This window comes from Littorina saxatilis, linkage group LG9, assembly GCF_037325665.1.
Source record: "Littorina saxatilis isolate snail1 linkage group LG9, US_GU_Lsax_2.0, whole genome shotgun sequence".
Lineage (NCBI taxonomy): Eukaryota > Metazoa > Mollusca > Gastropoda > Littorinimorpha > Littorinidae > Littorina > Littorina saxatilis.
In genome coordinates this window covers 18,733,548-18,755,456 of record NC_090253.1, presented here as the reverse complement: position 1 = coordinate 18,755,456, position 21,909 = coordinate 18,733,548, and the positions used below count along the sequence as shown (strand labels likewise).

The window sequence follows — 21,909 nt, the reverse complement described above, 5'->3', positions numbered from 1 at the left end:
GATTAAAGGAAGAGAAATGGAAAGACAGGCATGTTGTTGGGACATAAACAGAACAGAGAACATAAGGGGAAAAACTGTGTTTCAACAACTTCAAGCAAAAAAATGCAAACACTAAACACACCCGGCAGGGAAAAACCTTAATTGACCTTGACCTTTGACTGTGTTTGAGATCAGTTATTTTCGTACAGCAATTTCGGCTTGTAAAATAAACAAAATAATATCCAAACAACAGCTATTTTAAGATAAGAGTGTGTGGAGAGACCTTGTATTCAATTATAGTAATCACTGAAAGACATAAAACTTAGTTCAGAAGCGAATCCTAGAAACCCCTAAATAATGGAAAATGTGTTGGCTAAACAATTCATTGTTTACGTAAATAATTCATTGTTTACGTAAATAATGATTTATTTAGCAACATTGCTGATTGTTTATAAACAATGTAATATAAGTCTAAATAATATATTGTTTACGTAAACAATATATTATTTAGACGTATTTTACATTGTTTGTAAACAATCAGCAATGTTGCTAAATAAATCATTATTTACGTAAACAATGAATTATTTACGTAAACAATGAATTGTTTAGGTAAATAATGAATGGTTTACGTAAACAAAAAATTATTTAGAATTGTTTTAAATTGTTTATAAACAATTACTTATTTAGCACATGAGCTTCTAAATAATGATTATTTAGCTAAAACTGGTGAAAAAACCATGAAAAAGTATCCAAATAATTATTTGACAAATGGAATGCCATACGCATGTGTATGTGTGTGTTTGTGTGTGCGTGTGTGTGTGTGTGTGTGTGTGTGTGTGTGTGTGTGTGTGTGTGCGTGCGTGTGTGTGTGTCTGTGTGCGTGCTCGCATGTGTATGTGTGTGTTTGTGTGTGCGTTTGTGTGTGTGTGTGTGTCTCAGTGTATGTGTGTCTGTCTACCTAGCTTGCTTTCTTATCAATATGCATGTGTCAGATCGCACCATAACAAAATCAAGGAGACTCTCAATAAATCACCAACAATTGTCATAACTTTTTTGTTTGTTTCTATTTACTCAACCAGTCAACCCGCGCAGCCGATCGATTAATGCGCGGTTGTATAGTTCCGTGCAAATCATTCCATTCTGTTAACACTTCTTGTCAGTTTCCCTGTTTTGGACTAAAATCAAGTACGCAGATATGTTGTTATTCTGCTGTGGCGGTAAAGGCAGATAGTGTGTGTTCTGTTAATGTTTTGGTGTTGCTTAGGATATGTTCTTTCGTAGAATGGGACTAGCAGACGAACTTTTGCACCCGTGGGCCTCAAAGGAGGAATAAAGAGGTTACACACCTCGTCTCAGTGATTATTAAAAATAATGATCTCAGTTCGCGGTCATGAAAAAGCTCGCTGAAGCTCGCATTTTTCATGATCCGCGAACTTCGACCATTATTTTTAATAATCACTGAGACTCGGCATGTAACCTCTACATAACTACATTGTACATTGTGGTGTGCACGTTAAAGATCCCACGATTGACAAAAGGGTCTTTCCTGGCAAAATTGTATAGGCATAGATAAAAATGTCCACCAAATACCCGTGTGACTTGGAATAAAGGCCGTGAAAGGTGAATGCTCGCCCTAATAGGCTTGAGGTTTGCTGGCCGATGTGAATGCGTGATATATTGTGTAAAAAATTCCATCTCACACGGCAGAAATTAATATGTAAAGCGCTTAGAGAACGTCAAGCGCTATATAAATCTCCCCATACAATACTACCCAACCGTCTCTGTCTTTGTCTCTCTCGATCTCTCCCCTCCCCTCCCCCTCTTCCCTCACCCCCTCTTTCCCTCAATCCCCCCCTTCCTTCTGTTTCACTGTCTGTCTCAATGTCTTGCTGACTGACTGTCTCTGTCTGTCTGTCTATCTCTGTCTCTCGCAATCTCTCCGTTTATAAAAAGAGATAATCCAAGGTGTGTGTGTATGTATGTGTGTGTGTGTGTGTGTGTGTGTGGGGGGGGGTTGAATAACAACAGGGGTAGGACAGGTTGGCGCTCAGAGTAAACAGGTCTGCACAACACTGGTGGGCGAAAAGGTATTCCATGATGACAAGTACACTGAGGCTCAGAGAAAATAATTCTACACAACACTGGCTGTCATACAAGGCAGGCCATGGTGACAGGAACACAATCCTACCCGGACCCTCGTGTCATCCCGCTCTGCTGCACATTGGGGACACGATGTACCCGCCGTGTGCTATAACAGGAGCAGAATGCAGCTATGTACCGGTCTTATTCATTACACCATATTATGGTGTTTTTCCACACTGCAAGCTTTACGTAAAGTTGTCACTGCATAATTATATTACCCATATCCAGGGGCCAATGGCCTGTAAAGAAATAATCCACTGTCATATCTCTCTCTCTCTCTCTCTCTCTCTCTCTCTCTCTCTCTCTCTCTCTCTCTCTCTCTCTCTCTCTCTCTCTCTCTCTCTTTAATAATATGATAATATTTCATCATTGCTTGATAGTCATGATGCATTTTGAAATGTCTTTTTAATTGTTTGACATGTTGATTATGTAAATTGTATTGTAATTAACTTAACTTCGATTTTTTCTTGTTATTAATCGAGTTACCCTCTATGGGCGAGGGCCGGATGAAAAAAAGCATGTATACATTGCTTATTATGTTACCCTCGATAAAAAAAAGTTCATTTCAATTCAATTCAATTCAATTATCTCTCTCTCTAGCTCTCTCTCTCTCTCTGAATGTGCTGCAGGCTCTAAGAGAAGAAGACGTGTATGTTATGATATGCGGTGACCTTAACGCAAGGACAGGGCGTGTGCAGCCGAAGTTTGAAGAAACGTTTATTTACCCCAGGTTCTGACGATGATGACGAATGCATTGAGAGAGGATCGAAAGACACTATAAAGAACATTTTGGGAATTCTCTTCTAAACTCATGTTTTATGTTTGATTGTGTTATTATGAATGGGTTTTGCAAAAGTGATGCTGACGGCGAATTCACGTTCGTCTCGCCACACGGGAGCAGTGTGATAGACTATGTTCTTATGTCAGAAGATTTGTCTTTCACAGAGTGCGATTTGAAGGTTGGTGATCGCATTGATTCATGGAATTTACCTGTGGAATTTGTGTGGCAAAATACCAAAGTCTCAGCACAGAAGAAGGGGCAAACAGAGAATGGTGAAGACCGAATAATTTGGTCTGAAAATAGTGCAGGAAGGTACAGAGACGAGTTACATTGGGATGATTTCCAGCAGTGTGTGCACAAAGCCCAAACTGCATTGAATTCAGATGTGGATACGTCTATTGATATTTTCCAAAAGGGGTTATACAGTGCAGCAGCTTGTATGTTTAAAACTGTTGGGAAGAAAAGGGAGCATGTAAATGAATGGTTCGATGAAGAATGCAGACAAAAAAAGGTTATTGTAAAGAGGTTTTTAAATAGACTAAAGAGAGCAAATAATCAGGAATATGAACCTTGCCGTGAACTATTTGTTCAAGAACGAAAAGTTTATAAAGAACTCCTGGAAAAGAAGAAAGCACAGTTTGATGAAAAGAGAGTGTTAAAGTTGAAACAAGCAGCAAATGACCCAAAGACTTTTTGGCAAACCATCCGGTCCCTAAACAGAAAGTCTGTGATATATAATGAAATATCAAAGGAGCAATGGTTTGAACATTTCTCGGCTCTTTTTAAAACACACGATGCTACAGACAGTGATAACGCCCCACAACAAAATGGGACAGATGAAGGAGAACCAGTGGCCCCTTTTAACGATGAAATCAGTTTAGATGAGGTGCAAGCAGATATAAAGAACCTTAAAGCTGGAAAAAGTGCTGGCCCGGACATGATTCTCAGTGAAATGCTTAAAAATGCAAATGAAGTGGTGTTCAGTTATTTGGTACAGTTGTTTAACACACTGTTTGATTCTGGAACTTTCCCTACAGAGTGGTCAAAATCCATTATTGTACCGATTCATAAGAAGGGTGACGTGAACCAACCAGATAATTACCGTGGGGTGTCCTTAACAAGTGTTCTAAGCAAAGTCTATACACACATCCTAAATAAACGTCTTACACACTGGTCAGAAGACGAAAACAAAATGATTGAGGAGCAAGCTGGTTTTCGAGCGGGCTACAGCACAGTTGATCATATTTTTACGTTGTATGCTGTAGTCCAGAAGCACTTGGCCCGAAACATGAAGCTGTACGTAGCCTTCGTAGATTTTAAAAAAGCGTTTGACTCCGTGAACAGAAATGCATTATGGACGGTTCTGAGAAAAAATGGCATTAATGGAAAAATGTTTAAGGCTTTGCAAGGTGTGTATAAGTCAGTACAGACATGCGTGCGTGAGAAATGTGCGTATTCCGGTTATTTTGATTGCCCGAAAGGAGTGAAACAAGGGTGCTTACTGAGCCCCTTGATGTTTTCATTTTTCATAAATGAATTAGCAGTCGAATTGTCCAAAAAGGGGAAACACGGTATACAGCTGGTACCTGGTGCCATTGAACTGTTTTTAATGCTTTTTGCGGATGATGTTGTGTTGTTGTCAAACACAGTGACAGGCCTGCAGAACCAGTTGACTAATCTGAAAAAGAAGCGGACAGGTTGTCACTCACTGTGAATTTGGATAAAACAAATATCATGGTTTTTCGTAAAGGAGGGCACTTATCTGCAAATGAAAAATGGATTTACGGGAAAGAAGAACTCAAAGTAACAAATTCATATATATCTAAGACAAGATGTCCGCTATTTATGTTGTGCAGTGCGTCGTATAACCGGTCTGAGAGGGAGATAGTGGCCAGATGACAAGTGTGAAGGATCTGAGAAGCCGCCGAAGTATCATCATAACTCTAGACCAGCATAGCTGAAATTCGACGGGATTTCGCGAAGTTATTGCAAGGTCATGGTTGTCCGTATAATTGGACCATAGAGGTCACAGGACGAAAGGAACTGAGTAGACCGAGGTCGCCAGTGGAAGGAATTAGTATTCTGATACATTTCCTAGTGAACGGCCATAGACGCTGTGTAATTCTGTGTATGAACAGAGTTAAAATATGTCTATAAGATCTTAATTACATAAGATATAATGAGTGTTTAGTAGGAAGAGCAGACAGTGATTTGAGTCTGCCGGAATATGAACTGAGCAGACGGTGATTTGAGTATTTTGCTTCATCGTATGTTGCTCAGTTTGATTCATCGTGCTCGAAGTTTAAGAGCAAAACTTTCTGCTCTTGCTTTTGAATTAAGCTCATCTGAGATTCCGTTCAAAAGAGGGAAAGATCTTGTCTCCAGCAAAGTATAAAACTCTGTCTCTGTCTCTGTCACACACTCTCTCTTTCTTTCTCTCTCTCTCTCTCTCTCTCTCTCTCTCTCTCTCTCTCTCTCTCTCTATCTCTCTCTCTCTCACACACACTCCCCCCTCTCTCTCTCTCTCACTCTCTCTTTCTTTTTCTCTCTCTCCCTCTCTCTCCCTCTCTGTCTTTCACTCTCTGTCTTTCACCCTCGCTCTCTCTCTTTCTCTCTCTCTCCCTCTCTCTCACTCTCTGTCTTTCACTCTCTGTCTTTCACCCTCGCTCTCTCTCTTTCTCTCTCTCTCCCTCTCTCTCACTCTCTGTCTTTCACTCTCTGTCTTTCACTCTCTGTCTTTCACTCTCTGTCTTTCACTCTCTGTCTTTCACTCTCTGTCTCTCTGTCTCTCTCTCTGTCTCTCTGTTTCTCTCTGTCTCTGTCTCTCTGTCTCTCTGTCTCTGTCTCTGTCTGTCTCTCTCTCTCTCTCTCTCTCTCTTTGCGTGTCTTACTCTGCCGTCCCCTCCCGCTGAAAGATTCTATAGAACGGTCTTCGAAGCAAGAACTCCGCTGAAGCTTTTTCACCCGCAAATAGTCATTTGTCTTGTCTTGTCTTTCCACAATCAACAGTAGTGATTATTTCGGCACTTGATGGGATGTTGCGCAAGTCCAATAAAGCAGCGTTTCCAGCATCCAAAAGTCCATTAAAATTCACAGGTTGGGGAGTATGGGGGGGGAGGGGACATGAGTCACAGTGGCTGCTGGTTTAGTGCAAGGCGCGCGACACAAAGGTGTCGACAGTGCGGGCCTCGACGACAGCTGCTGGTAGAGAGTTCCAGTCCTTCACTGTGCTGGGTAGAAAAGCGGCACTCCGATACTGAGTGCGGCAGGTGATGAGGCCGAACTGTTGGCAATGACCTCTTCGCTGGCGTGGTGGTAAGGGGGCCAGCTTCGACTTGATTCCCGGACAGTGGACGATGCTGTTCGTGATCTTGTAGAGCATCGATAGGCGGGCAAGCTTCCTGCGCTCCTCCAGAGACTGCCACCCAAGGGAGTCCAGCATCCGGCTGACACTTGACGTGTTGTGGTAGCGGTTGCAGACGAATCGGGCAGCTCGTCTCTGGACGGCCTCAAGCTTGTCGATGTTCTTCTGGGTGTGCGGGTCCCATACTGACGAGGCGTACTCCAGGATAGGCCTGACAAAGGCCTTGTACGCCTGCTCTTTCACGGCTCTTGATGAGATCTTCAGATTGCGCCGCAGGAACCCCAGGGTCTTGTTTGCCTTGCTGACGATGTTGTTGATATGGTCGTCCCAGCACAGGTCACTCTGAATGGTCTTACCCAGGTACTTGACCGCCTTCACTGTCTCCAGCGTATGCCCGTGGAGCTGGTAAGAGGGCTGTAGTGGGCGTCTGCTCCTCGTAACAGGCAGGGTGTTGCACTTTGCAGGGTGGAACTGCATGTCCGAGTTCTTCTCCCACTCGGCTAGGCGATGGAGGTCTTGTTGTAGCTGGGCCTGGTTATTTACGCTAGTCACCACCCTGTACACTGCAGTGTCATCCGCAAACAGGCGCGCTAGTGCCGTCAGTCTCTCCGGGAGGTCGTTAATGTACGCTAAGAATAGCGTCGGCCCCAGCACCGAGCCCTGCGGCATCCTTGAGCGGACGCTGCCAAACGTGACGCCGGACATCGCCAGCTGAGCTTCGGGTCAAACGAAGAGAGAAAAAGAAAGAAAGAGAAGAACAAAAAAACCAAAAAAGGACAGAGAGAGAAAGAGACAGCGAGATCACTGATGAAAAGCTGATAGAAATCTGCTCAGGGTCAACCCTAACCTATGGCAGCCCTTTTGCGTGAAAAATTGAATCTGAATATACTGTATGACTGAAACTTGTAAATCCTTGGCTGGCCAAAACCTTTCAACTGCTTATTAAGTGGTCTTGGGGACTGAAGCCAACCGAACATAATTTGCATACACGGATTTTCCCTATATTTGAGCACATTTTTAAATAAAACGCATCATTTTTTTAATTAAAGGCAATGCTAATATATCCGTTTAGCTACTTTTGATGTGTGTGAGTGTTGGCAATTTCATTTTCAAGCAGAATTTTCGTCAACAAATGAGTAAATCAATGATTATGTTAAAACTGCAATGCCATAGTCCGAGCCGGGCCAAAGATTGTTTGACCAAAACAGAAGGTATTTTGGTTGGAAAATGCGGTTACCACAGTGCGGCCTCAATTTTTTTAACGGGCGGATATGATGTATATCGAGAAAGAAGAAAAAAAAACAAGAAAAAAAACTACAACAAACACATGTGGGTTATCATGTTTAGAAGAATTTACATGTCAAGTTTCAAAACATCTGTCTGGTACTTCCTGTAGTTGTCTGCTCTACACACACACACACAAACGCATGCACACACGCACGCGCACACACACACACACATACACACACACACACACACGCGCGCACACACACACATATATATATATATATATATATACACACACACACACACACACGACACACACACACACACACACACACACACACACACACACACACACACACACACACACACACACACACACAAGGGCAAACCAAACTGACGAGGGCCAACCGAACTGACGAGGACAAACCAAACTTTTATTCTGTTTGAAGATTATGAAGGTTGGAGATTCGAGGTTGCTGAAGATCGAATTTTGACCGAGCGATGATGATAACGGATGTCCTCAATTCGAAAAAAGGGGTGTAGTGGTTGGTCGGTAAGATAATATATACAGATAAGCTGTTTTCTAGTGATTACATTTTTATTGCTATCTTGTTCCTCTCACCTGCTGTTACTTGTTCCATTTAGTATGTCTTAGTTGAAGGCTGCTTTTATCTCATGTACAAAGGCTGAACAGTTATGTAATGACGAACCTAATTATCTACACGAGACGGATTGCACCATTAAGAGTTATTTTTAAACCCCAACAGCATATCAGAGATAAAATGCACATCGTTGCTGCTGTGATTCACAAACCTCGTATCTCAATTTTTGAGGTTTTGGAACTAAAACAATAGTAAGCTCCCTTATTTGTTTGCCCGTGTGGTGATAAAAACTCGTAGCTCCAACTGCTAAGTGTCGCAAGTAGGGCCGTTATAGGCTTTTAAAAAAAATGTTTTGTTGACTTTAGATAACATTGTCGTCGGTAGTAATCTGATCATGGTTGTAACAATAGATAGCTCAGCATACAGGTTTAAATGGCATCTTCGTAGGCACATCACGACTGTACGTAACTGGATACGCTTTTGCTTCAATCAATGCGATTATAGATAGCTTTGAGCCCAATGTATAAGACAGGTAAGAGACAGTGATGCAGGGTATTCAAGGTCGTTTTGTTGTAATGGTCATAGATGTTTAAAAATTATGGCACATCAGGGTAAGTAACGTTTTATTCTAATCGTACTCTTGCTCTTACCTCACTGATATGTCACATGACCATTAATTACATTATTAAAAAACAAGAAAGGTAGGTTGTTTGAACGTTTGTTATCGACAAAACAATACGTTACATTCCCAAATATATCGACCCAACGGTCTTTTAAGTGCACAGACAAACAATGAGTAACAAGAACTTAGCTTGGTTGAAGGTTTCAGCCGCTTGTTGGGAAAGTTCCAAAGCGAATGAATTTTTTCATTAATTACATTATTTTCATTGTGTTTCATGGGCATTAGAGGCCAGTTTCAGTTCAGTGTGTTACATGACCACTATAATGTCATTGTTTGTATTGTGTTTCATGGCCATTAAAGGCTAGTTTCAGTTCAGTGTGTTACATGACCAATATAATGTCATTATTTTCATTGTGTTTCATGGGCATTAAAGGCTAGTTTCAGTTCAGTGTGTTACATGACCAATATAATGTCATTGTTTTTTTAATTTAGTTTCAGACATCAACATGCGGGGACGTGTTACGCTAGTGGTGTTCTGGACCCTGCTTATGATGCTGACGTTGGCAGACTTGCTGTACTACGGCATCGGTCTTGAGCCAGTAAGTGTGCAAGCTTACAACAAGAACAAGAACAAGAACAAATCTTTAATTGTCGGAGGCCACAGCCCCTTACAATAGTGGTTAGAATAACAGTAATAGTATGCACAGTTATAAATTCTAATCACCATAAAATTAAACAAATACCTTGAAACCCGTGTCAATGATGACATGTCACTGAACCTGATTAATAAGGGCTTTTCTCTCCTGTAATAAACTTAAAGAACACAAATCTGCTGAAGCTGTTTATCACACTATCATCATTACTACCACAGAAATACACAAGTTGTTGTTGCGGCGGCTTAGAGTTCGAGATTTTCAAGTATTTCGCTCGAAGATCTTGATAAAAAGGACATACTGATACAACATGGCGTTCATCTTCTCTATCAGCTGTACAGAAAGGACAGTTTTTACTCGATCCGGATGGCGCGTACAACCAATACTATGTGAAAGCGAAAGCGATTTTTGGCAAAATACAACATAATTCAGTTTACATACCCATTCGTAACACGATCACACATTAAATACAAGCAATCCCTTGTTTTCACGTAATGTCTTAAATTCGAAATCGGCCGCGGCGGCCATTTTCCTACCCTCGCTAAGGTCACTAAGGTATGCAATAACGTGCTCAGCAAGATGGCCGCTGCTGCGAATTTCATTTTGATGGCGTCAATTGAAGACAGTGCGCTATGCCCGAGTTTATCGCGTAGGTGAGAACAAGGGGTTTTATGTGTTTATCACATGAGATTCCGTTTTTAGTGGGGATTTTTTTTTTAATTCATTAATTTTATCCATCCGGCCTTCTGCGATGTTTTTTTGTCAAACCCATCAGATGCATTCCTTGAAGAGGGGTAAGAAACAAAGGCGTCGCAGATCGGGGCAGGAAGGGTCCATGGTGTGACATATATCTATCAAAAACACACAAGTAACCAATTATTCCTGACGTCCTCACAGGTCTGTAATTCTATTAGAAACATGCGCTAAAACAAAAATATATAAAAATAAAAATCCCTCTTTTTTTCTTTGAAAAGGTGTCTTCACCGGTCTTACCAACCTGCACAAGTAACAACGAGAGTCGAGACTTCGATCACATACTCGCGTCCTCGAGACGAGACTTCGTCCAGACGTCACGTGCCACACATACGGCGCAGTGGCGACAGCAGCGATCTCCATCAACGAGCTACAGTGTTCGGTCGGTCAGCTGTCCACTTCTGTGGCGAGGCAACCCAGCGGAACAGGAACGGGCTGAGAGATTGCAGTTTCAAAGACCTCGCTGCCAGAAAAGTCTGGAGGATTTCCTAAGAGTGACGGAAAACTGCACGGATTACGTCCATAACGGTGGCTTCATGGCTGCTTCCGTGAGCGAGGAGGAGCGGGCGTTTCCCTTGGCTTTCAGTATTCTTGTCTACAAGCACCCTGAGCAGGTATGATACTACTACTACTACTATTACTACTACTATTACTACTATTACTACTACTACTATTACTACTACTACTACTACTACTACTACTGAACACTTAATAATCGCCCCTTCTCGCTACGACACTGCCTGATATTGATCTCAACGATGTAAACGTATATGCAAAGGAGTCATTGTTGATTAATTCTGATTCCTAAACTAAAATTATGTCTTTTCCTCTTCCCCTTTAAACACTAAACTAGACAATCGCGGCTCTCGTGTTCATGCAGGTGGAAAGACTGTTGCGCGCCATCTACCGGCCGCATAACGTCTACTGCATTCACGTGGACATCAAGTCCGGTCCAGTTTTTCAACACCGGATGGCGCTGTTTGCAAGATGTCTGCCCAACGTCTTCCTGTCCAATGAGTCAGTGGACGTACGATGGGGGAAATTCACCAACCTTGAACCGGTGAGTCTGACTACACACATCTTTACGAGGTCGTTTTGAACTTTGAGGTGTAAATTCACAGCTCACAGTGTGCGTGTGTGTGTGTGTGTGTGTGTGTGTGTGTGTGTGTGTGTGTGTGTGTGTGTAGGGTGTAGGGTGTGTGTGTGTGTGTGTGTGTATGTGTGTGTGAGTGTGTGTGTGTGTGTGTTTGTATGTATGTGTGTGTATTTTTTTTAATTTTTAATAAAACGATTCCAACGAAAAAAAAGTACTTGAGAGCTGTCTGAAAATATTCAGTCAAACTGTCGTGGGTGCAGTTTAGGGTCGGCGGTTTCGGTCAGCCCAGGACTTAAACATTTTGGTGACTTCATTTCAGTTCATTTTTGATCTATTACGCCGACAGATGAACTGAATGTTTTGACATCGCTTTACGCTTTTGATCTCTTCAGGAAGTGATCTGCATTCGACAGCTCCTGGAGCATTCTGGCAAGTGGCGTTACTTCATTAACCTTACAGGCCAGGAATTCCCGCTTAAAACCAACAAGGAGCTGGTTCGAATCCTAACAGCCTTCAAGGGAGCTAATCAGATTGGAAAAGACTCTAAAGAGTATGGAAAGCTTTCACCTAGTTTTAATCTCTCTTTAATTAATTTGTCAAAAAATGAAATTTAACAGCTGTACTTGGGTTGTATGAATGAACAGCTGTACAACGATTCTTTGGAACGGTCCCATGGCCTAGATGAATTATGTGTTCATCTTGTTTGTCAAAAGATACGCTTATAACATGTTTTGGTAATACGCAAACCAATCCCCCCCCACACCACACACACACATACAAACCCACACAAAGACGACATAGCGAGTATGTAAACGCATGTTTTTCGAATTTTGAATTTTTCGTTGCTGCTTTTCCAATACAGACTGCTCCTGGGGTTTTTTTCAATGTTGATCTGCGCAAAGAACCTCACGCATGACGTCACGCGCATTGAATTTGAATTTTTCGCTGCAGCTTTTCTGACCGGTGGGAGAGTAACCTTCCGGCTCCCTACCATCTGTCCATGACGAAAGGCGACGTGCATATCGCAGCGGTGCGGGGGTTTGTGGACTATGCTATCAACAGCAATGTGGCTCGCCGCTTTCTGGAGTGGGAGAAGCTTAACCAGCACCCGGACGAGTCGTTCTTCAACACGCTCAACTTTGACCCTCGTCTCGGTGCGCCTGGATCGTCTGTCGGTCAGTCGGGCATACCTAGAGAAAACAAGCAAGCAAACAAACAAACGAACGAACGGACGAACGAACGAACAAGCAAACCTGAAAAGGCAAACTCTTAGCAAGATTTTATTCAATGTTTATCGTGACTTCTTCTTGGCGTTCGCTCTTTCTCGTGCAAGGTATGCTCCAACACTGTTTTCCATCAAAAACCCGAACCAGCAAACAAACAAAGAGCAAAACGTTTTGTTACATAGCTGTTTGCCACTGTGTCCATGTTCTTTATTATTTGGTCAAAGAGTGAAGCAAAGATAAGACGCTGGAATAGAAAGGTGTAGGTGACAAAGTACTACTTAGCGGGGTGTTAGCCTGCATGACAAGTGATTTATGTGAGAGGGTCGAGACCGAGCTGGTATCCCTCTGTGTTAGGTGAGCCATCCATGGTGCCAGCTGAGAGTAGATATCAGGGTAAGCAAGTACGTTAAATCCCTGGGAGGGGCATTCGGAGTTCAGGATGCCGAGAAAATAGTTCCTAAGCATGTGTTGTATTAAGAAATGCAGTGTTCTAGTAGTTAGGTTGAAAGACAAGAGTACGAATATTATAGAGATAGCATGGGAACTACTTTTGGGGGTTTATAAGGATGGGCCCGGATGGTGGGGTAGATTTGATCTCGGCTTCAACAGGGAGACCACGACTCTATATACATGTCTCTATGTTTGAATAAAGTTCGCTTCATCTTTGTCGACTCTGATGGTTCGGGTTGACAATGCGAGAATCCTGAATGTGTGTGAAAGTGTCACAGTTTACATATACTATTTGAAACATGAATCTGACTCCCTGGATTTGTTGTTGTTGATTTATTTTCATATATATAATTATCTTGTTTCTAATCATTAGTGGGCCTGGCATTTGGCTTTATTTATTTATTTGTGTGTGTGTGTGCGTGCGTGTGTGTGTGTGTGTGTGTGCGTGCGTGCGTGCGTGTCACGTGTGCGCGTGTGTGTTTGTGCGTATGTGCGTGCGCGCGCGTGTCTTTGTCTGTCTGTCTCTAATATGCTTTCTGTATACACGCGTATATAAGCTGTTGGTACCGTCACGCTCTTTCTGCAGCATTATGATAATAACAACACATACAAAATGTACTCCTTAGTCCTTATATTCTATTTTTTTCCCTTGTTGCATTTCAGACGTTCCAAAGGCTCAGAAAATAACACTGCTTCGTTACAAGGTTTGGTGCCCAGATAACCTCCCGTGTTACTGTCGTGGGAAGATTATACGCGACATTTGTCAGTATGGAGTCCAAGACCTTCCCATGTTAACATCTTCCGACGCCATGTTTGCCAACAAGTTCTCCTACGAGAATGAGCCGGTGGGATACGACTGCCTTGAGCAATGGCTGCTCCACAAAGTGCATCGAGAAGAAGCAGGACAGTCTCTACCGCTCAACATTTCTGTGTATGAGAACTCATGGCTCGTCCGGCATCGCTACACTGGTCCGGTGAAAATATGGTGAACCGGGAATGCGTTTCGGTGAAAATGAAAACGTTGTGTGTGTGTGTAATGTGACGTCATGGACAAATTCCACGAAAAGATCAAGACACCATTCCACCAATATTTGAAAAGTAAAAGCGCGAAAACCATCACGTGATTAAGTATGATGGTGTGGCGTTGCTCACTGGCTAGTAAATTATGAGAAGTACTAGCCAAAAGCGAGTGCCCCATTTTATGGACTTTCAGCGCTGAGTTGTTCAAATGTCACTTCTTGATGCCATTAAAACTGTGGAACTGTTTTCTGCTGAGGAGTCTGTTCCAGAGTATAAATTTGAGAGTGTTCGACCAACGTTTACAGTGTGGTAAAATTGCGAGCCAGCAGTGATTTTAGTGCATTTTTGCGCTCAGCAGCAGCTTGTGTGAGAATTAAAAAGCCCGTTCAACGTTTCAACATTGGACCGGCAAAAATGTGGTGAAAATGCAAAAGGGTGTTTGTGTGTGTGTGGTAAAATGGTGAACCAGAAGTGAAATAAGTGCATCTTTTGCGCTCAGCAACAAGCTGTATGAGATAACAAAATCCGTTGGACGTTACAACACTGGAACAGTGAAAATATGGTGAACCGGGAATGGTTCTGGTGAAAAGGGAAATGGACTTTCGGTAAAATGGTGAACCAGCAGCAGGCCACTGTAGAATGTAAAAAGGCCGTTCGAAGTTGCAAAACTGGACCGGTGAAAATATGGTGAACCAAGAATGAGTTTTGGTGAAAATGGAAACGGTTTTTGTGTGCGGTAAAATGGTGAACCAAAAGTGAGTGTGGGTGCAATTTTGTTCTCAGCAAGAAGCTGTGTGAGAATGCAAATCCGTTGAACGTTACACAATTGGATCGGTGAAAATATGGTGAACCAAGAATGAGTTTTGGTGAAAATGGAAACGGTTTTTGTGTGCGGTAAAATGATGAACCAAAAGTGAGTGTGGGTGCAATTTTGTTCTCAGCAACAAGCTGTATGAGAATGCAAATCCGTTGGACGTTACTCAACTGGACCGGTGAAAATATGGTGAACCAAGAATGAGTTTTGGTGAAAATGGAAACGGTTTTTGTGTGCGGTAAAATGGTGAACCAGAAGTGAGTGTGGGTGCAATTTTGTTCTCAGCAACAAGCTGTGTGAGAATGCAAATCCGTTGAACGTTACACAACTGGACCGTTGAAAATATGGTGAACCAAGAATGAGTTTTGGTGAAAATGGAAACGGTTTTTGTGTGCGGTAAAATGGTGAACCAAAAGTGAGTGTGGGTGCAATTTTGTTCTCAGCAACAAGCTGTGTGAGAATGCAAATCCGTTGAACGTTACACAACTGGACCGGTGAAAATATGGTGAACCAAGAATGAGTTTTGGTGAAAATGGAAACGGTTTTTGTGTGCGGTAAAATGGTGAACCAAAAGTGAGTGTGGGTGCAATTTTGTTCTCAGCAAGAAGCTGTGTGAGAATGCAAATCCGTTGAACGTTACACAACTGGACCGTTGAAAATATGGTGAAGCAAGAATGAGTTTTGGTGAAAATGGAAACGGTTTTTGTGTGCGGTAAAATGGTGAACCAAAAGTGAGTGTGGGTGCAATTTTGTTCTCAGCAACAAGCTGTGTGAGAATGCAAATCCGTTGAACGTTACACAACTGGACCGGTGAAAATATGGTGAACCAAGAATGAGTTTTGGTGAAAATGGAAACGGTTTTTGTGTGCGGTAAAATGGTGAACCAAAAGTGAGTTTGGGTGCGTTTTTGTTCTCAGCAATAACAAGCTGTATGAGAATGCAAATCCGTTGGACGTTACTTAACTGGACCGGTGAACATATATGGTGAACCGGGAATGAGTTTTTGAGAAAATGGAAACAGGTTTTGTGTGCGGTAAAATGGTGAACCAGGATTGAAATTAGTGCATCTTTTGTGCTCAGCATCAAGCTGTATGAGATAACAAAATCCGTTCGACGTTACAACAACGGCTGGACCGGTGAAAATATGGTGAACCGGGAATGAGTTTTGGTGAAAAGGGAAATGCACTTTCGGTAAAATGGTGAACCAGCAGCAGGCCGTTGTAGAATGTAAAAAGGCCGTTCGAAGTTGTAAAACTGGACCGGTGAAAATATGGTGAACCAAGAATGAGTTTTGGTGAAAATGGAAACGGTTTTTGTGTGCGGTAAAATGGTGAACCAGAAGTGAGTGTGGGTGCAATTTTGTTCTCAGCAACAAGCTGTGTGAGAATGCAAATCCGTTGAACGTTATACAACTGGACCGGTGAAAATATGGTGAACCAAGAATGAGTTTTGGTGAAAATGGAAACGGTTTTTGTGTGCGGTAAAATGGTGAACCAAAAGTGAGTTTGGGTGCATTTTTGTTCTCAGCAACAAGCTGTATGAGAATGCAAATCCGTTGGACGTTACTCAACTGGACCGGTGAAAATATGGTGAACCGGGAATGAGTTTTTGAGAAAATGGAAACAGTGTTTGTGTGCGGTAAAATGGTGAACCAGGATTGAAATTAGTGCATCTTATGTGCTCAGCAACAAGTTGTATCAGAATACAAAATCCGTTCGACGTTACAACAACGGTTGGACCGGTGAAACTATGGTAAACCGGGAATGAGTTTTGGTGAAAAGGGAAATGGACTTTCGGTAAAATGGTGAACCAGCAGTGACTGTTGGTGCATCTGTACCGCTCAGCATCACGCTGTATGAGGACACTGGCTCTGCAAATGGCCGTTCCGCCCACAAACCCAACAGCGTGGCCTTGACCTTGAAGTTTGTAGCCACTTCCCTGAGGCAGCTTTGGGGACGACAGGCAAGCGCTGGTTCAAGTCAGCCAACAACTCTGCTGCTTCCGCCGTCAGCGCGTTGACTTGAACCCGCACCTCCTTGATGCCAGTGCTCCTGTCTGTACGAGCAGCAGCTTCCTTGGTTAGATCCTCGGAATCCTCTCTCATCCATCTCAAAGCTTCAGTGCGCGGGCTGCATCAAAGGTGACCGCACTGACACTCTCCCGTTGCCTCAGAAAGAGCCTCATATGTTGTCTTAGCGATGACAGATGCAGTCCACAGATGAAACGATCTCTGAGGCCAACATCTTTAACAGTTTCAGGAACAGCAGCGTTTGTCTTGAGTTGTAGAGCCTGCAAACTGTGAGCAAATTCCAGAATGCTCTCCTCTTGCTTCTGACAGCGCCAGCAGAATGTCAATATCAGTGACGTGACGCTGATGTGGTCGCCGAACGTGTTCTGTAGAATGGCATGGACCAAGTCAGCAGTGGCGGTCTCGTGTGGGGGACGTAGGTTGATCTCTTTTCTGGCAGCACCAGCAAGGGACAGTATAATCCACTCTGCAGCTTCGCCTCCCAGTGCCGCCAGGTTGAAGTGTGCGATGATACGTCGAGCCTCTGTGACGAAGTCGTCAAGGTGACAACCATCGTCGCCGCTTGTGAAGAGGGGAAGTCTGAGAGGGGGAAACGCCTGCCACTGGTGTCGTGGCGCAACCTCGACCGCCATCTTGGATAGGTCCTAGAGTCCCTCCTACACTGCCTTCCGATATAAAAAATGCGGCGTCTCTATACTTCCTAAATCTCTGTCGACGACGCCAAGATGTGATGGGGTGCAGTAGTGAAGAAGAAGTAGGGGCTGCTCAGGCAGGAAGCATTCACATAGAGACGCCAAGTCAGCGGTTGCAGTAACGTGACTTTTATTTTCAACGATACCAGAAGTCAGTTAGTGGAGCACACAACAAAATACGTCCACTCTCTCTCGCGTCTTTCAGAGTTCTCTCGATTCTCTCTCACACCCTAGCATGTACATACATAATCAAACTTTAGCTAGAGTCACAAACATCCAATCAAAATCCTAGTAACTATTAGCAACACAACATTCTAAGATAATAAGCCATTCCATTGGTTAAAGACAAGAAGAAGGGGGGGTGGGTAAGGGATTAAGACCTTCTAACCGCAGCTGACACGCTTCTCCGTATCAAATTCAAAGGAATTCACACCCTCTTAACGAGACTTTGATCTGAGCGCATCAAACACTACCACGCACGTGTTATCGACGGCTACCCCGGGTCGGCCATAACAGTTACACAACTGACCACCTGCCAGCTGAGCTGGTATTCGGTCCACTCGATCCGACAAAGGAATTAAAACCTACAGGCTACAGGCTCCCGTCTCTTTCTAGGAGAGCGGCTTAAGTTCAAAGGATCTACCGGTGACTGGACATGTGCATCTCAACATTTAACTTATAACAGGTAATGGCATTACACAAAAAATCAAGCGATCGGCAACATGAACTACAAACACTAGACTGGAAAATAACAAAACTTTACTCTATAATTGGTGACTGGTCACCCTGTCACATATCTTTTGTGTGAAGGCTTTGGCTAACTCTCTGAGATAGTAAACATTATTCAAATAAAATTGTCATTTTTCAGCTTTTGTGTGAAGGGTACCCCAAGTGGATTTCCTACACCATGGACATAGAGGAGGCCATAAATCTAAGACAGTCTGCTTCTCATCGCAGCTGATATCCGTTTTTCTGCTTATGAAGTGTGCATCGCCATGAAAAAGGATTCAGCCATTTTTTGCTCACCACATTGCCAAAGCCATTGGCCCAGAGAAGTCACCCTGCCTGCCCATGTTTCACAGTTTTACAGACTGTGATACTGTGCTGTTCTTCAGTGGTATTGGAGGCTTGACAAGTATGGCATGCATTAGTAGACGTCACTCAATCTTTCCTCAGGTTGTCTGCTCTTCTTTGATAGCTGAGTACTACTGACAGGTCAGTACAAGAGCTTTTTGTTGTACTTCTGCAGGACAAAACCAAACTTCCTGGGTGTGAACAGCGCTAGAAGGTACATCTTCTGTCAAAAGCGCTGCCAAATTGACCAAAATACCCTTACAAGTAACGTGCTGCTGCAGGACATGAGTTTGAGAAGAGCCATCTACCAATTAGACTTCATCAGTAAATATACAATCAGGCAAACAACCCAACACCAATAATTGTGGGGCTGGCAGTCCAAGGCTGGAAAGTGGGAGTTATTTTGGACGAGCCTTCAAGAGGTATCCAGCATGTGCCGAGAACTCATGAAGTGTGGAAGTGCTGCACAACAAAACGCTGCAAATAAGGACTGAAGAGCTCTGCTCTCTGCAGCTGTGCTTGCATGCCTGTGAAAATCAGCAATTAAACTGTGTAAAAATATTATTGCACCCATTTTCGTACCCCAACTCAAACATTCATTCCCGTGTCATTTTATTCAAACTTTCTATGCTATTAATGGCACATTTTTCAGATAAAAGAAGATTTAGTTACAGGGGTCACATGACCTCCGCCCAAATAAGGGTACCCTTGGCGTGACAAAGGGGATGTGACTACAACAAAAAGTCAAGACAAATTCATGAGGCACAACTGGGAAACTGTTGCATACGAAGAGAAAGACAACTTGACTATCTATCCAGAACAGGATGAATACTTTTTAGTTTTATGCCATTATTCCTACTGATGTATGTGTTTATCTCATTAATAAGTGAGAGTTTTTGTATTGTCAATTGTGAGGGATACCCTACTAAAAGCCATGTATTTTAGCAATGACCAAGTTGATTACTTCAAAACTTTCAGGAATGTATTTCAGAATATGAGACGTAGTTCGAGTACTGTTTTGAATCTTCCAAAAATTGTTTTAAAAACCGTCACATGTTTTTTGACTTACATCAAAAAGATGTTTAACTTCGCATATATTATGATTGTTTCAAGTACTGCCACAGTTTACTTTGTGTATGACCACTGGCGGAAATGTGCATGTCCTGTAAACGCATGAGAACGAAAGCAACGTTCAGACTTTTTTCTATCCACAGCAGTTATCGCTCAGTGCCTCTCAGTATCACGCATGAAGGGGCATCGCTGTAGGACAGCAATCATCCAAAAGACGTTAATCAGGTTTACAGGACTAGCAAATTTACACTTATAGTCATAATGAAATGACACTGTGGCAGAATTTATATCAATCCTTTGTCTGTATGAGTGTATGCGTGAGAACAAGAACAATTGATTTAATGTAAGCCGACAAGCATATGAATTGTGAACCTTTTAAAAACATGTTCTGAAAGAATGCATTACATGTATATGTAAATAAATGTTCTATTGTTATAACGATACAAAAGTTGACCCAAAGTACATCTTGTATATGTTGCTGAAAGTTTAAAAGCAATCCACCAAGTCATTGCTGAAATTTAGTGCTTTCTGTTATGATACCCTTTCAAGTTTGACTTGGTGTTAGCTTTGAAGTTGATGTAGAAACCTCCGGTTTTTTGTTGGCACAGGTTAGGAAAGCCAACGATTCTTCAAGCCTGCCACCCAATCGCTGCACCATTGATCATGTATACATAACATGTAAATTGTTATGTTTTAACAATTGTTTCTGTTAGTTTCTATTGCAAGAGAATGACTTGTAGCATCAAATACGCCTAAATACCTTTTTCACGGACGGCCATTTTGAATTTTTTTTTTTAAACAACTGATTTTTTAATTTTTCTCGGTTTCTCTGTGTCAGGTTTTGTTAAGCACATACAACCATACATTTATACCAAATTTGGTGTTTGTCACATGAAATGAAATATGCCTAACATACCCAACCGTTTTTACTGGCGGCCATTTTGAATTTTGTTATAAAAACTACCGATTCTTTAATTTTTTGCGGTGGCTCTGTATCAGGTTTTGTTAAGCACATAAAACTATACATGTATGCCAAATTTGGTGTTTGTCACACGAAATGATTGATTTTGCAACTATACAAAGTCCGTCCAACGCTTATACACTGGACTGGTGAAAATATGGTGAACCGGGAATGCGTTTTTGTTAAAAATGGAAATGTGCTTGTGTTTTTGTGAGATGGTTATCATATCTGGAAATAAGGGTTGGTGTATCTTTACTGCTCAGTGCAGTATTCTCTGTAGGACAATTCAAGGCCCGTTTTTCATCGCTACATGTGATCAGCAAAAATGTGCGGAAGGGGTAAGAAAGAAGAAGAACAAGGATGTGAGATGGTGATACGTATTTGTGCATTGGTGAACCAGAAAATAATAATTTTGGCGAATAACTGTAAATGACTTTGTGTCATTATCGGAATTTGGTGAAAATGGAAAGAAGTTTTCGTAGATGTGTTTGGCTTAATATTAACTTGACTTTGGTAGACACGAGAAAATGGGTGTGGATATAGCTCGAAACGACTTCCCTTGGGTGAAAACTCACCAGAACGACAATGGCTTAAAAAGTACACCGTTCGCATCTTGGAACTTTTATGGGAACACGCTTGGGAACAGTGAGATAATTCTAGTCTTTTTCCTTAAGTCTGGAACGCTAGCGCTGAATCAAAACTGATGAATCGTTTGTGCATTGTCCATCTCCCATACAATCTGCTTTGCACAACATACCTCACAGTCACAAGCACTGATCAACCAATCAGCATCGTATGCAAATGTATTTATACAAATGAGTTTATGCAAATGTATGTGGATGGATGAATATTCAATTCTACCTGCAATTTACAAGGTAAAAATCCAGAGTCACAAGCTTTTACTGGATTTGGGATGATGCCATATTTTTTAACATAGATAGTAATGTTTTGTGTTGTCTCTTCATTTTTGTTGTTGTTTCATTTGGTTTGTTCAACAGAAGATTTTTACTCAGTTGAATATTATAACTCGATTTGCCAAATGTGTACTAACATGTGGGACTACCTTCAAGCATGCATTCGGAGAGGTGACATGTCTCGTTTTGTTACCGTTCTCACGAGATCAGTTACAGTTTTCTCTCTCTCTCTCTCTCTCTCTCTCTCTCTCTCTCTCTCTCTCTCTCTCTCTCTCTCTCTCTCTCTCTCTCTCTCTCTCTGTACAACCCTCGAAAAATAAAATTTGATTTGATTTGATTTGATTTGATCTGTATGTATGTCTTTCTCTGTGTCTCCCTCTGAGTCTCTCCGCTTCTGTCTTTCTATCTCTGTCTATGTGTGTGTGTGTGTGTGTGTGTC

General features: G+C 42.3%; 1 protein-coding gene and 1 long non-coding RNA gene across 2 annotated transcripts in view; both read left to right on the top strand.

The window, feature by feature from the left end:
- Positions 1–21,807, top strand: part of LOC138975514 (N-acetyllactosaminide beta-1,6-N-acetylglucosaminyl-transferase-like) — a 29,002-nt gene extending 7,195 nt beyond the window's left edge. Inside the window, exons 2-7 of the mRNA XM_070348215.1 lie at positions 9,210–9,316; positions 10,345–10,737; positions 11,004–11,183; positions 11,612–11,769; positions 12,171–12,394; positions 13,559–21,807. Of these exons, the coding sequence (XP_070204316.1) occupies positions 9,224–9,316; positions 10,345–10,737; positions 11,004–11,183; positions 11,612–11,769; positions 12,171–12,394; positions 13,559–13,884 (1,374 nt within the window). The 5' untranslated portion in view covers positions 9,210–9,223 and the 3' untranslated portion in view covers positions 13,885–21,807. The remainder of the gene's footprint in view (positions 1–9,209; positions 9,317–10,344; positions 10,738–11,003; positions 11,184–11,611; positions 11,770–12,170; positions 12,395–13,558) is intronic.
- Positions 1–21,909, top strand: part of LOC138975522 (uncharacterized) — a 148,604-nt gene that overhangs the window by 78,983 nt on the left and 47,712 nt on the right. The gene's annotated exons all lie outside the window — the stretch shown is intronic.